The 14,974-nt window shown below is 35.5% G+C and overlaps 1 protein-coding gene across 3 annotated transcripts in view; it reads left to right on the top strand.

The window, feature by feature from the left end:
- The window catches only part of LOC127977520 (protein c-ets-1-B), a 44,512-nt gene extending 30,318 nt beyond the window's left edge, over positions 1 to 14,194 (top strand). For 2 of the 3 annotated variants that reach the window (XM_052582411.1, XM_052582413.1), the window contains 6 exons: positions 665 to 865; positions 1,954 to 2,031; positions 3,103 to 3,348; positions 5,206 to 5,466; positions 10,573 to 10,691; positions 11,628 to 14,194. In XM_052582411.1, coding sequence (XP_052438371.1) covers positions 665 to 865; positions 1,954 to 2,031; positions 3,103 to 3,348; positions 5,206 to 5,466; positions 10,573 to 10,691; positions 11,628 to 11,843 — 1,121 coding nt within the window. In that variant the 3' untranslated portion in view covers positions 11,844 to 14,194. The remainder of the gene's footprint in view (positions 1 to 664; positions 866 to 1,953; positions 2,032 to 3,102; positions 3,349 to 5,205; positions 5,467 to 10,572; positions 10,692 to 11,627) is intronic. The other variant, XM_052582412.1, reaches the window with a different exon arrangement.
- The last annotated feature ends 780 nt before the right edge of the window (positions 14,195 to 14,974 follow it).

The following is a 14,974-nucleotide window of genomic DNA, read 5'->3' on the forward strand; positions in this document are numbered from 1 at the left end:
TTCAATCGAAATAAAAACACTCTCTCACAGCTCTCTAGAGTAAATCCTGTAGCTCTCTCTCTCTCTCTCTCTCTAAGGGAAAGTTCCCGGCTCAGTATTCTGTAGCACTAGGCTGTTTTTGAAATGACCACAATCAGATGGCCTAAAAACAGATCTTGCTCGATAGGCACATGGCACTCTGAAGCGGCAGAGGTTATGAATTATGCTTCCTAAACTATGTCAGACCGCAGGATGGCTTTACTTGCTGTGTCTGGAGAGGCTGAAGTCTTTGTTGGGTCTGTGTCTGTCTGGAAATAACAGTTGTGGAGTGCATGCACAGCAGAGAGAGAGAGAGAGAGAGAGAGAGAGAGAGTTGAGGTGCAGGTCTGTAGGGTAAAATTACAGCTGTTTCAGTTCCTCTCATGGTATCAAATTTATAGCAAGAATCAGCTGATAATTTCACACAAGCCCCTGGACCTGCGACTAAAATATAGCGTGCATCAGCACTACAAGTTCACAATACTAGTGTCTTGATAGTTTATGGGCATAGCATGCTTGCATAAACATTTTTTGTTGTTGATAATGAAATTGAAACACTGTTTCTTTATTTAATATGATGCAATATGATGTAATCCGTACAATATGTGTGATAAAATAATTGCATCTGTCTCTTTCTCTTCTCTAGACCCCCGTGAGTGGACAGAGGCCCATGTTAGAGAATGGTTGACCTGGACAGTAAATGAGTTCAGTCTGAAGAATGTGGACTTCCATAAGTTCAGCATGGATGGGGCCAATCTCTGTGCGCTGGGGAAAGAGCGATTCCTGGATCTGGCTCCAGACTTTGTGGGTGACATCCTCTGGGAGCATTTAGAGATGCTGCAGAAAGGTAGACATCCTCACAGCCTCACGAAAGACACAGTCATCAACCACTCTTAATGTACTGTCATTGGGATACTTCTGCATTTTTCTGTTTTCATTTTGACTTTAGAGATTTTTTTTTTGTAATTTTTATTATGATTATTATTTTATATATATATATATATATATATATATATATATATATATATATATATATATATATATATATATATATACATATCTGTATTTTTAAGTTTTAGTTTTAGTTAAGCACGTTGACAACTAGCTAAAATTATATATATATATATATATATATATATATATATATATATATATATATATATATATATATATATATATATATATATAATATTATTATTATTATTATTATTATTATTATTTTTTCAGTCCATATTTATTTTACTTTCATTTTTTATATTTTAGTTAATGGTTATAACGCTGTCTTCAGTAAATTAATCTGAATGTTACTAAATGTTATATTCATATTTATTCAATTATTTTAATGTATACATATATTATTTTTATTAATTATATGAATCACTGTAGTATTTATATATTTTAATTTATTTATTTTAATTTGATTTAGTTAGCTATGCCAACTATAGTTCATAAAAAACACAAAAAAAAAAAAAACAAAAAAAAAAAAACATTTGAAACATTTTTGCAACATTGTTTATTAGAATATGATGCTTCAACTTAGAAACCTCACACATGAATATAGAATTTGAATGATGTATTGTAGTCACAGGTGTGAGTACATCCAAAACTCAAAATACAGATCATCCCATTAGAATTTCAAGCTGTAATGGTATTTATAAAGTGACTTTTACAAACGAGTAAGATACAGTACAGTAAATCATCTTAGGCAGATTTTATCATCTAGATTTTATAAAGTGTGCTGTGATTTGACATGTCAAATGCTGGAAGCACGTATGAGGTTTTACATTTTGAAAGCTTGTAATGTAAATTCCACTCAGACATGCATATCAAAGCAGTTTCTGTTGCACTACCTCGCACAATCTAATCTGTTACCCAGCAAGCTCAGCTTCGAAAGAGTGCATGGGTTCAGTGATGTGTGTTGTTTTCTTCACACAGAAGACCCGAAACATTTCCCTGTTAATGGTCTGACCTCCAGTTTCCAGGAATCCCGCTACCCCTCCGAATACTACTTCAGTGAGTATCTGTCATCACTACACGTTCAGTCCTTCAGTCATGACTCTGCTAGATGCTGTCTGTAAGTCAAGACAGTTAAATAGATCCTTTATCAATTAATCTGCCTTACAGGTAAAGTTTTGAGTTTCTGTATTAACTTACACTTATGTCTTTCTATTCTTACTTTATTAATACAGAAAGTTTTCTTGGTGTCAAGCTAAGTACTAGAAAAGCATCTTGAAAGTCTGAATTCATTCAAAGTGATACATGACTTCGAAATGTATTGGGGATCCAGTGATATTAAAACTGATGATTATTTTCTTGTTATCAACAATCATGTCGCTGATGTTAATAATTTTGTCCAAATTGTCTAAAATCAGTTGTTTTCAATGCTACAAGCGAATTTAAGCATTACAACATTGTAATATACAGTATGAAAAATGTATATGTATTTTAAATTTAAGTACTAGTATCACTATGAAATTTAAGTAAGAAATAGATGATTACAAAAGTACTCCAAATGTAAATCATGAAATAAACACATCTTAAAGTCTTATATTGACAGATACAATACAAAATCTCTAAATATACCCGATATTGTGTACCGATATTGTAACCGATATTGTAACCGATACATCACGAATCGCTAAATTTAAGTCATGATTCACTGAGAATCTTTACCTCCACTGCAGATCTCATATCAGACATGGACACTGAAGTGCAGATTAGTGCAGATTAATTAATTAAAGCCTTAATTAATAAATAATGAACAAACATAATCACATCATTAAAAAACTAAAAATAAAAATGTTTTGGCATCTAGCTAAAAAAAAAAAAAAAAAAAATATATATATATATATATATATATATATATATATATATATATATATATATATATATATATATATTATTTTTATTTTTTTATTTCAGATAATCTTTATCTAATTAAAAATGAATGCATAATTTTTTTAGATAATAGTAATAATAGCCCTGGTGCCGACAGTCTTTGGTCACTATGTCATTTTATGGAAAAGCTCTATGCAAATACTCTTCTTTTTAAATGTCTCTTCTCTTCATCATTCTTTCCTCCAGACTATGGCATTGAGCATCCTCAGTGTGTCCCTCCGTCAGAATACTCCGAGCCGAGCTTCATCACCGAGTCCTACCAGACCCTCCACCCGATCAGCTCAGAAGACCTGCTGTCGCTCAAATACGAGAGCGAGTATCCCAACGTGATACTGCGAGACACACCTCTCAATCCACTGCAGGGAGACTACTTCTCAGTCAAACAGGAAGTTGTGTCACCTGACAACATGTGTGTGGGCCGCATCAGCAGAGGTGAGTATGGGCCAAAGAACATGTGTTTCGATGCAAATTAAACCGTGTTCATGCAAGGTCTAGATTAATAGAGCATAAACGTTTGGGAGGCGAAATCGAATTCCTCTCGTCTTAGATGCATATTTATGATCTCCCATCGGGGCTTAAATTGATCCCCATCGCCCCCACAGTGATCAGCAGTGTGCTGTCTCCGAAACGCCGCTCTCATCTCGCATTACTGCAGTTATGCACGCATTGCCAGGGAATGAAATAGACCGTTGGGTTTATTTGTGGTTCTATCTTACACCATCTTGAGAAAAAGGAGAGAAAAACAAAGCTGTTTGCTTCAAAGTGAGAGATGTTTGAAGCCACAGAGCGCTGGTAGCCGTCTTTTGTGTCAAGGCGTCCGTGTGAGGTTACGTTACTGGGGTACGAGGTGTTTTTTTGTGAACCTTAGGTTCTCGTAAGGAGCGAGAGGTGTAAAGCGTGAAAAGAGCGTTCCGGTTTCTCATGAAGTAACTTTACCTCATGTACGTCTGGTTTCACTCCCACTCGTCGAATAAACCCCTCCTGTCTAACCATTGTGCAGCTGAACAAATGATCGCGATTTGGATTTAACGTTGAGATTTGTTAAAGTCACTTGTATGTTTTTGAACAACATAGAGATTTGGGGTTTTGCCCTCTAGGTACGCACTGTGGACTAAATCCCAGCTGTGTTTTTCCTGTGTGGGAAAGTATTTGTGGTGCCACCAAACACGCATGTGGCTTCAATTTTTCAATTGAGGATTTCAGGATCAGTCCCAGCTCTGTATTATCTTTCATTCTGTAATTGACATTCAATCGAGACCGGCCTTTTATCTCCAGCTTGGCCAAAAATAGAGAAGCAATTTGTTTTGATTTTCTTCCAATTAGAGAAAACCCAAATATTTCCACATGGAAACTGTGTAAGAGAAACACAGTGTGGTGGGGACCATCTCTGGATTTTTCCACGTGGTTGGGTCTAGACCGCTTGTGAACTTCTCTAGCTTGTGTAGCTGCCAAACTTTACACCTTCTGCAACCAAAGACATTGGGTTCATCGGTAGAAATAAAGACCAGGGGCCTCATTTATGAAATACACGTGCACTCTGATTTGATCCTAAATTCCATGAAGTTTATTCTATGTATAAAGTCCAAAATTGATGTGAAAATATTCTTATGTGTAGTAACTTAAAAGTAAGCGTGCAAACATTTTGCATACTTATATTCTTATATGCATTCATAAATAAAAATAATCCAGCATTATTACAATATAAAGATAATATGTAGTTATATAATCATATATGCAGACAGACAACTGCTTTGCAATAAATATTTCACTGAAATTAATTAAATAATTATATATTTCTTATTTTTTTTAAATTTCAGAAATTGTTGTGCATTCATATTTAGGAACATTTCAGTGTATATATTATTTGTAGTGCTGTCTAATGATTAATATGATATTTATATATTAATATATAAATACACACACATTCATGTAAATATTTTAGAAAAAAAATGTTTATATATTAAATATATTTATATTTACTATACATTATATGAATTTAAATTTATAAGTGTAAATACATATAAATATTTTCAAAAAGCAAAAAAAAAAAAAAAATGCAATATCTTTGTAAATAAGTACACTGATCTTTAAAGGAATAGCATTTTGGTCTTAAAAGTCACCATACTACTGTTATACGCTTTTATTTATTTATTTTGGAGATATTTAGAAGCATGTGCATGCTCCGGTATTTCCATACAACATGCATCAGATCAAAAACTGTCTGTTTGAATATGTGGAATGAAAATGGACTTTGAATGATGTTTAATAAGAGTGAAATCTCCGTCGCAGGTAAGCTGGGAGGTCAAGATTCGTTTGAGAGCATTGACAGTTTCGAGAGCTGCGACAGACTGACGCAGTCCTGGAGCAGTCAGTCGTCATTCAACAGCCTACAGAGAGTTCCCTCCTACGACAGCTTCGACTCGGAGGACTATCCCACTGCACTGCACGGACACAAACCAAAGGGCACCTTCAAAGACTACGTACGAGAGCGCTCGGACCTCAGCAAGGACAAACCGGTCATCCCGGCGGCTGCGCTCGCTGGCTACACAGGTCAGCATTACCCTGGATTCAACCATTCACCGCTCATGTACACAACCTACTCATGCAATAAAACCACATGAGTCAGAATTCAAATTAGCACAAGACCGAAAGCCAGCGCCTCGAGACATATCCTAGTTTGACAGTCATACACAAGACCAGCAACAATAACTTTACTCAAGTTAGTACTTTTATTCTATTATAAAAAAATATGTTGAGCATGCTACATTGATATTATGTTGCATGGTAATAAAATGTTTTTTTGAACATGCACCATGGTACTGGCATAGTATCCTTTAAAATATATGACTGAAAAAAAAAATACCTTTTTTGATACCATATTATTACCATGGTAATTATATAATAATAATATTATTATTACATTATTGGAAGTACCATGAAATTCCATGCACATTTGATATCAAATACCATATTTTATTTTATTTATGATATTACATACTATATCAGAAATCATATGCTATTATATATCATATAACACCATATCATATACTATAAATATCTTATCAACAACCATGTGATGTCATTGCACATATCGTGAATCATATTATATGTCATATTAAATACCATATCATGCAAAAAGCATCAAAAAGGCATGCCATGTATGATATCATAAATCATATATTATTATATTTTATATCACATACCATATCCACGTGTTATTCCATTTATGATATTATAGATTATATTATATATAATATTCCATACTACATCATATACTGTATACCATATCATATAAAAAACCATGTTATTCTATATACCATAAATCATAGTACATGCAATATACATATGCTGTATACCATATGACAAAAAAAAAAACATGTAATTCAATATATCATGTTTTAAATATTGCATGCTGTATTGTATAACTTATATCATATCATATCAAATCATAAGTTGAGTTATATATCAAATTGCATACTTATATATGCAATATATATATATAATCTCATGTTGCAATACCATATGATATATTCCATATATCAAATGCATATGTTACTTCATATATATTATATTCAAATAACATCATGTCAAATAGCACACGATGAGTTATCACATATCATATTTTAAATACTTGGTTTTACCATATCATGTCAAATTATGTTATTCAATGTATCATAAGTCATAATATATATCTTTTTGCATACCATATCATATCAAAAAGCACATATGTTGTTCCTTATATCATAAATCATATTTATATGATTGCTAACCATATGATATATTCCATATGCCAAAAAGCATATGATGTCACTTCATATATCGTATATCATGCAATGTTTTTCCATATATATGATATCATATGCCGTATCATAAACATACAGTGACAAATGAAATATCTATGATAGAATAAAGAAGGAATCTGCAAGCATATGGAATCAGGTTTATGCATGCGTCCCGTCTCATGTTGCTGCCGGTTGGGTGAAGACGAGACGTGCACCAGTTCTGAATGCATTGGTGCATTGGTAACCGCAGAGCCACACTTGTTACACGACTGTAAGAAAGTCATGGCAGTGTTTTTGTGAGCGGCTCGTGTACCAGCAAACACGCCACACCCCGGCCTCTTCACATCAAAACGCTCGCTCCTTCCCCGCTTCTGTCACTGCCACCAGCTCTCCGTTTCTTTCTCTGCTGTTTTCATCTTGTACTCCTTATCTGCGGCCCACATCTCAACCCATTTCCCAGGTCGTCTTGGCAACAGAGGGTGCAGCACAAAGTGATAGCAGCCCTGTGCACTTAAGATGAGAGCTCCTTTATCGGCCCATCTTCGAGGGGCTTTTTTAACCTTGTGCCATACTTTTCAAACCTACCTGAAAAACACTTCCCTACCGTAAAAGAACGCACACACCGGCCGTACTCACTATGCGTAGTTCTATTTTGGGAAGCTAAGGTTTCTTTGAACATATAATGCTCCGTTTTGCCTGTACCTGAGTTGAATGTCATCTGGAATTCTCCATACCAGATCCGAGCCCAAAAATCAAAGACGTAACAGTCATGTTCCCCGTGAGAGTTTTTGTACATGTGCACATGCATGAGGAATACTGCACGACATGTTTCTGTAATGGACAGAACTAGTTGTTTTTATGAGTGTTACTGCGGTGTCAACAGAACAGCCTTCAGAGTTCAGAGATGAGGTAGATAAAGCCAGCAAGTGACAAAAAAGATCTATTTGCTCGCAGAGCTCTGAGGTTTCGTGTTTGTCATCATTAATCACATACGCACGTACAAATCCATCAGATCTGTGAGGAGAGCAGCTCAACCACACTACCACAACACTTTCTTCAGCGACGGCTGATTCTTTACTTTACAGGGCGGCTTCCTTATAAAGAGGCACGCACACATTAAAGGGACAGCTCACCTAGAAAAATACAACTCTGTCATCATTTACTCATAGACCACAGAGGGACGTTTAGAAGAATGTGCATGCTGTTTTATTTGATTTTCTCTCTCTCTATCTCTCTACGTATAGTGTAAGTGAATGGGGACTGGGTGCTCAAGCTCCCCCAAAAAAAGGAAAACACGTTTAAATAGTTAATATGACAATGTATGGCAGTCCATTTCTTCTGAAACCTTGTGATAACTTTGTCTGATTTTAAAACACTCAAGAACCAATTACATTCGGCATTGCTGAAAACTACTTTGTTAGCACTTTACAATATTACTGTATTAACTAGCAATGAGCAATACTTCTACCATTTATTAATCCTTGTTAAAATTAGTTAATACAAATACAACTGTCCATGTTTTAATTTAGGTCCATTTAATAGCAACTTTTGATTTGAATAATGAATTAGATGTAACATGAACTAAGATTAATAATGTATTTTTCATTGTTCGTTCATGTTAATAAATGGGACCTTATTGTAAAATTTCACCTTTTTACTTTTATGTATTTTAGACATTGGTCAGCATTTACTTTTATTGTGTGGAAAAGTGCAGCATGAACATTCTGCTAAACTTCTTATTTTGTGTTTCATGGAACAGCAAAAAAGTCATACAGACGAGAGCGAGTATTAATTATAATTCACACAAAAATATGAACTATCCTTTCAAGCTCAGTGCTAGCAATCCACGTTTTCAGAAGTCCTCACCTTTGCTTGTTGTAATCATGCGCTCACTTCAGGCAAAGTGGCCTTAATGTACTTTTAAAGCTTGGCTGAAGTCCGCGGTGGATTTGTCTGTCAGTATGAGGGTTTGGTTCAGGCGTGTAGAGGACAGACCGTTCCCGGGCTCTTTGGGTCTGATGAGGGTGTGTTACAGTAGCGAGCTTATGGAATGTGTTTTAATGCGTTTACCTACAGTACATAAACAGATTACTACATTGATCCAGTTGAGTGATTTTAGTGAGGTTTAGATGGAGACAAAGAGAGGCAGACAGACAGAGGGAGAGAGTTGGAATGAACTGTTGAATTGTTGATGAGATAATCTGTTTCAGAAATGCATTAGTGTTTTATTGCATTATCGGCAAGGATATTTTTAGCTGGATGTAACATGCAGTGGGGAATTCACTAAGAATGAATTGTGCCTGCTGTTATCGCTATGGATTTCGCATGTGCATTGCTTTCCCGCCCAGTGCACCAAAGGAATGATGCAGATTAGGTAACTGAATAGATGTAGCATACAGTCTATGCTTAAAGTAATTATGTGACTTTATTGCTTTACATTGTGACATTTCTGAATAATGTGCTAATATCAATAAGCCCTGAAAGTATAGAAATTAGGGTTGCGCCAATACTAAAATTCTGCCTGATTACACTTATTTACTTTTATTATTTTTTTCTGATGATCAAAAAAATGAAGGTGTTTTAAATTCTGTAAAATAAATGGAATTTCTTTTTATACTTAAATACATATTTAAAATACATTTTATATTTAATTTTATTGCTGATAATCAATACATTAATAAGAAAAAAAATATGCATACTAGTTTGTTTAAATAAATTAATAATTAGATCTTGAATTTAGGCATTACAAAATTAAATTATACAAAATGAAAAAAAAAAAAAATATATATATATATATATATATATATATTTATTGTGATTTTTTTCTTACTTAACTGATTCGATTGATTTCCCTAGATTTTGCTTTGAAATTATCTAATGTTAAAATTGGGAAAATGAGCATGCACAATTTATTATCCGATACTGTTAGCCCACTGTCAAGTGACAAAATCTTCAGTATTGCCAACTGATAATCAATATGATACCTAGAGTATATATTCTGCATCCCTAGAGTAGCAGGACTTCTGCAGGAAATTGAGAGTCTCTCTTCTTTTCGCTCTTGTTTTGCAGCAGGTGTGATATGAAATGACGGTTCATTTTAATGCACACAAACCACAAGATGAAGAAACAGCAAAGCTTATCTAGACGGGTGCATGAGCTGCTCTGCTGCTGCCTACACGCTGTGAAGCCCTTGCAGGATAGATCTCGCGCTGCAGGTCAACACGAACGCATAAACCCTTCGTGCTAGTCCTTAAATCGCTTCTCACAATCAGATGCATTAAAATGTTTCAGTATTGCAAATGTCTCCTTAAATATGTCACCATGCAGATAGCCTAAAGTCTTTAAAGTTGACCCTGGCACGGTTAGGGGCCAATGTGATGTTGGAGCCTGTGAGAAAAGCCTCTCGGTTTGCAGATGTCCGCCAAGGGCTTCACTCTCTCACACCCACACAGTCTTTCACACACATGTCGACATCACACACATGTGTGCTTTCAGATACACCCGGGCGACATGCAGACATATACATCATGGCCTGCGTGATCAAACACATTTATCCGACAGATATTTAGCCTTGGGGCAAAATCCAAATGATGTCAGTGCTTTGGAATTCACATAAAGAGTAGAACATGCATTCTGAGCAGTAGCCAGTCAATACTCCATTGTGTCTCAGCCATCTCTGTTTTCACGCAGAGTGACATAAAGCTAATGGCATGTGAAACTCAGTTTGGGCTGGGATACAAATACTAACTACAGTAGGAAATCTAGAACTGAAAAATCTAGAATGGTAATAACATGCTACTTTGATGTGCGATTCATGTGTGTGGTATTGGGATTTTGTTACTGTATTAAGTGGTGGTGTTGTGTCTCTGTTCAGGCAGCGGACCCATCCAGCTCTGGCAGTTTCTGTTGGAGCTCTTGACAGACAAATCCTGCCAGTCCTTCATCAGCTGGACTGGAGACGGCTGGGAGTTCAAGCTTTCTGACCCTGACGAGGTGAGCGACTAAACAGTAAACATACTGCCTGTGTAGTTCCAGAAAAAGGGGGTAAACGTAATCCAAAAAAAAAAAAAAAAAAAAAAAAAAAAATATATATATATATATATATATATATATATATATATATATATATATATATATATATATATATTTATATATATTTATATTTTTTAACTGTAATAAATTAGACACATAAATGCATAAACTTGTTTTATTTATATAAATTATTACATATAATTTATAATTTTTACATAAATTATTAAATAAACCTAGCCAACATTTCTCATTTCCACTTAGTTTACTTTATGCGCTAATATAACTGAAACTGTAATAAAAAGTATAAATTTATAAAATTACAAAAAAAAGTAAAAAGTAAAATAAAATAGAAAACTGAAAATATACACATTTTATTAAATTTAAAATATTAATAAAACTATAATGTTTCAATGATACTGTAATAACACTGGCACTATAGTAATAATTTAATATACATCTTTAAAAACATTGACACTGAAATATCATGATATCATTTGGAAATCATGTGCAATAACAGATTGAACTATGCATTTTAACATTTACATTTAATGTTTGTTTATTTTTCACTATTCATACTATGACAATAACAGACAATGAAGGTGTTTTTATGCCCGTATTACCAATGCTTATTAAAAAGTATAAATACACATATTAAAATATATCAATTAAATATATGCATTTAAGTGCAAACATTAAATAACGAGTGTGTAGCTAGCGGCTGTTCTTCACACAACAACCACACGATGCAATTTATCTGTTGAAAACAGATAAACACGCTCTTTTTCTAGTAGCATCTGATACAATGGCTATACATTGGTACCACAACTGCAAGACACAAATGATCTTACGAACATCGCGGGCGTTCATGATCCTGACCTGTGTTTCTCTGACTTTTAGGTGGCACGCAGATGGGGCAAGAGGAAAAACAAGCCCAAGATGAACTACGAGAAGTTGAGTCGCGGTTTGCGCTACTACTACGACAAAAACATCATCCACAAGACGTCGGGCAAGCGCTACGTCTACCGCTTTGTGTGTGACTTGAAAAGCCTGCTGGGATACACTCCCGAAGAGCTGCACAACATGTTAGACGTGAAGCCCGATGCGGATGAGTAAACTTCGGACTTCGGAAATAATAAAATTTTTTAAAAAAGGCTGAAAAAGTCCCTGGAAAGAAAATGGGGCGTCCATTTTTGAGTCCAATCACATTCCATCTTTACACTTAGTCGTTGGTCCAGTCTTGTTTTGAACTCACACGGGACAGCGTCAAAACATTCACCAAAGTTTAGAATCTGTAGACTTTGCGCGTCTGTATTGTTTATAGCTCTGCGGGAAGGGAAAACTCTAAGTTCAGGTAGAACTGCTGTTTTAACCCAGTAGCATAAACACCGGGAAGGAACAGAGGACAATAAGATGGACATTTCTTGGACTGAACGCTCCTGTTATTAAACACGTTGCCAAAATTAGAGACAAGAGGAATATCGCAGAAATATTTACGATTGAGTTACTTACTGTTTCTGTCTCCTTGCATATACCCAACCACGAGGAAGAGTTCTCAGCCGGACCAAAAGAACAAAAAGTGTTTTATGATTATTATTATTTTTTATATGGTTTCTTAAAGATCTATATGTGTCAGTATTAATTTGTCATATTGCGATGCTGTCTGGACAGAGATTGCGCCGTTTTGTACGTTTTCATTCGAAGGTTTATTGAAGTCAAACTGTGCTTAGATAGTCTCTCCGCTTCTTTTAAGGTCACCGTTAGTTATGGTTTGCTCTTACCACAGTGTTCATAAACGTTGTTTTTGATCATCAGATCAAAATAGATACCAGAGTCTCGCCCTTTTCAGTTGAAAGAGACGTACCTCAGTCAAACTGAGAGTGTGAGTGAGAGACGCAAATGAAAGCGGCCGTTGGCTTCTCAACGGTGACACGCTTGTGGTGAAAACGAGGTGTCGTTTTATAACTTGTATTAAGACATCAGACATTTCTTGCCTCGGTTTGTTTGTACGTGAACAGTTTTTCATAAAGTTTTGCCTTAATATAGCACTTGCTGTGTTTTCTCAAGGTTGACTGAAACGTGTGGGCTGGTGACAACTGACATGTCAATCAAATGGTTTGCTGGCATTATTACTGAACCGAAAGCCATAAAGCGATGCCTTTTGACCTTGAGCCAGACGTGGCCAGGTTAGCCATGTTGGAAAAAGCATGCATCGGGAATGGCAAAGTACGTAAGATGGATATCGCAGCACAAACCAAGGATCTGTTGGGCTGCGTTCGATTTTCCGGATGGTTTTTGAAAGTGTTACAGTTAGTGGCCGATATAAGGTTAAGACAGGAGATCATGCTGATACTTTAGGCAGCTTTAAAGATGGCTAACGAGATCCAACATGAGAGTACGTTTCACAACGGCTCGCATTAAAGCAGTGGTTATATTACAGCAACTGCACATGAAAAGTGTTACCAGTATTTTCAGCTCCTTTAAAGACCGAGTGGCTTTGTGTTTTCTTCAGCCCAGCGTTTGACTGTGTGGGAAGGGTCTCGCACTCAAGCCCTTGTGGGAAAAGCCGAAGTAAAGAACGTTCTTCTAAGAAAACAAACCGTATTGTTTACAGTGGCAGAACGCTACCCATCCTGATTGGTGTAGCTTTGGAATTGTCTATTTTTACAGATAACATTTCATAAAATGGCTAGATTAAACAATAAACTGGGAACACATTCGTGAGAGCTCCGAATAGAAGTCTTTAATTCAGAGATGAGCTGCTTTCAGTCGCAACCGTCCTGCCATGAACAACAACCAAAAAAAAGTGCTACATCACCTGAACAAGCAGCTTATAGAGTCAGTCTCTGGAATAACGAGAGTTTGTTAAAGCCACAAGCGAAAGCCAGCTGCATGTTACATGACTTTTTGTTTGATAAGGTCCAAATCATAATGCAGTCTTTGTCCTGATTGTAAAAGTTGCAAAAGTGATGCATTTTATGTGAAAACGAACACTTTTGTCAGATACATAAATGCATATTCATATCGATGAGTGTTTTTTTTTATTTCCCCACAATTTTGCCTTATTTTGTATGTTTTATATTTCTTTTCTTTTTTTTTTTATGGGAATTTTAATGTATTTAGTTCACAAGCATTTTTATATTTTTCAATAATTTATATTTTATAAACTTTGAAATATGAGATGCAGACAGCTGGTGCTTTCGTGGAAAAAAATAAAAAAAATAAAAAAAATAAAAATAAGGTAGCACAGGACAAAATGTAGCGAAGTTTCTTTTATATGAAAAAAAGAGAGATAAAAAAAGTCAAATTTACGGATTTTAAAGACCTGTCTGCTTCTACAGTTCTGTATAGATAAGGCTGATGCTGGCCCATCATTATGTTCCGCTGGAGAGTTTTATAAACAGTAGCTTCTATTTCTTATTGTACTTTAAATTGTTATGTTATTAAAATATATGTGGAGAAAATGATTCATGTGCGTCCTCGTTATTTCTAAATGTCTGTATGGTCAAAGTAGCACGAAGGAAGACACACCCATAGCAACCCAACACTTGCTCAAACACATGTATGAAGTTGCAAGCACATGCAGTTATCACCTTGCAGCGCTGCAGGCTTTGCGGCAGATTTGTGGTTTTGTTTATTATGAGTCTTGGTTAAATGAGCAGCTCGCTTCTTTCATTGCTAATCATCTTAAATACCACAACTGCAGTTTTTCATTGTATCATCACGGAAAGACAGAAGCTGCTGGATTCTCACACTTAAGATCGGTGCGCTGCACCTCTGGCCGTCGTATGCCGGGGCTTTCACACGCCACGGGCTCTTCTGCGGAAGGGGACGGGAATATGTTGTGCAGCGGCGACCCTAAATAAAAGCCCCTGACGTAAGAACTAAAACAGGCACACTGAGTCCATTCATAAGTGTAACCTCAGGACAATAAATTACAAATGACAAGGGCTGTCTCTTCTTTTTATGACTGTCTGTCCTTTCTGTCAAGACACAAAGACTCGTTTTCGACTACACAAATATGGGTTTATATTGCCAAAGCATTAAAAAAATAAATTGCAATCACATGCACATGCAATCATGTCTAAAAGTCTGAAGCTACACACTAAGAATAAAAGGTCGCTATCCTTTCGAAAGATAATAATATGTACTTTTAGAGTACTAAAATATAGCTTTAAGGTATTAATAAGTGAAAGTGAAAAGTGAAAGTGACGTGACATACAGCCAAGTATGGTGAACACACACTT

The sequence above is a fragment of the Carassius gibelio genome, chromosome B18, assembly GCF_023724105.1.
Source record: "Carassius gibelio isolate Cgi1373 ecotype wild population from Czech Republic chromosome B18, carGib1.2-hapl.c, whole genome shotgun sequence".
Taxonomy (NCBI): domain Eukaryota; kingdom Metazoa; phylum Chordata; class Actinopteri; order Cypriniformes; family Cyprinidae; genus Carassius; species Carassius gibelio.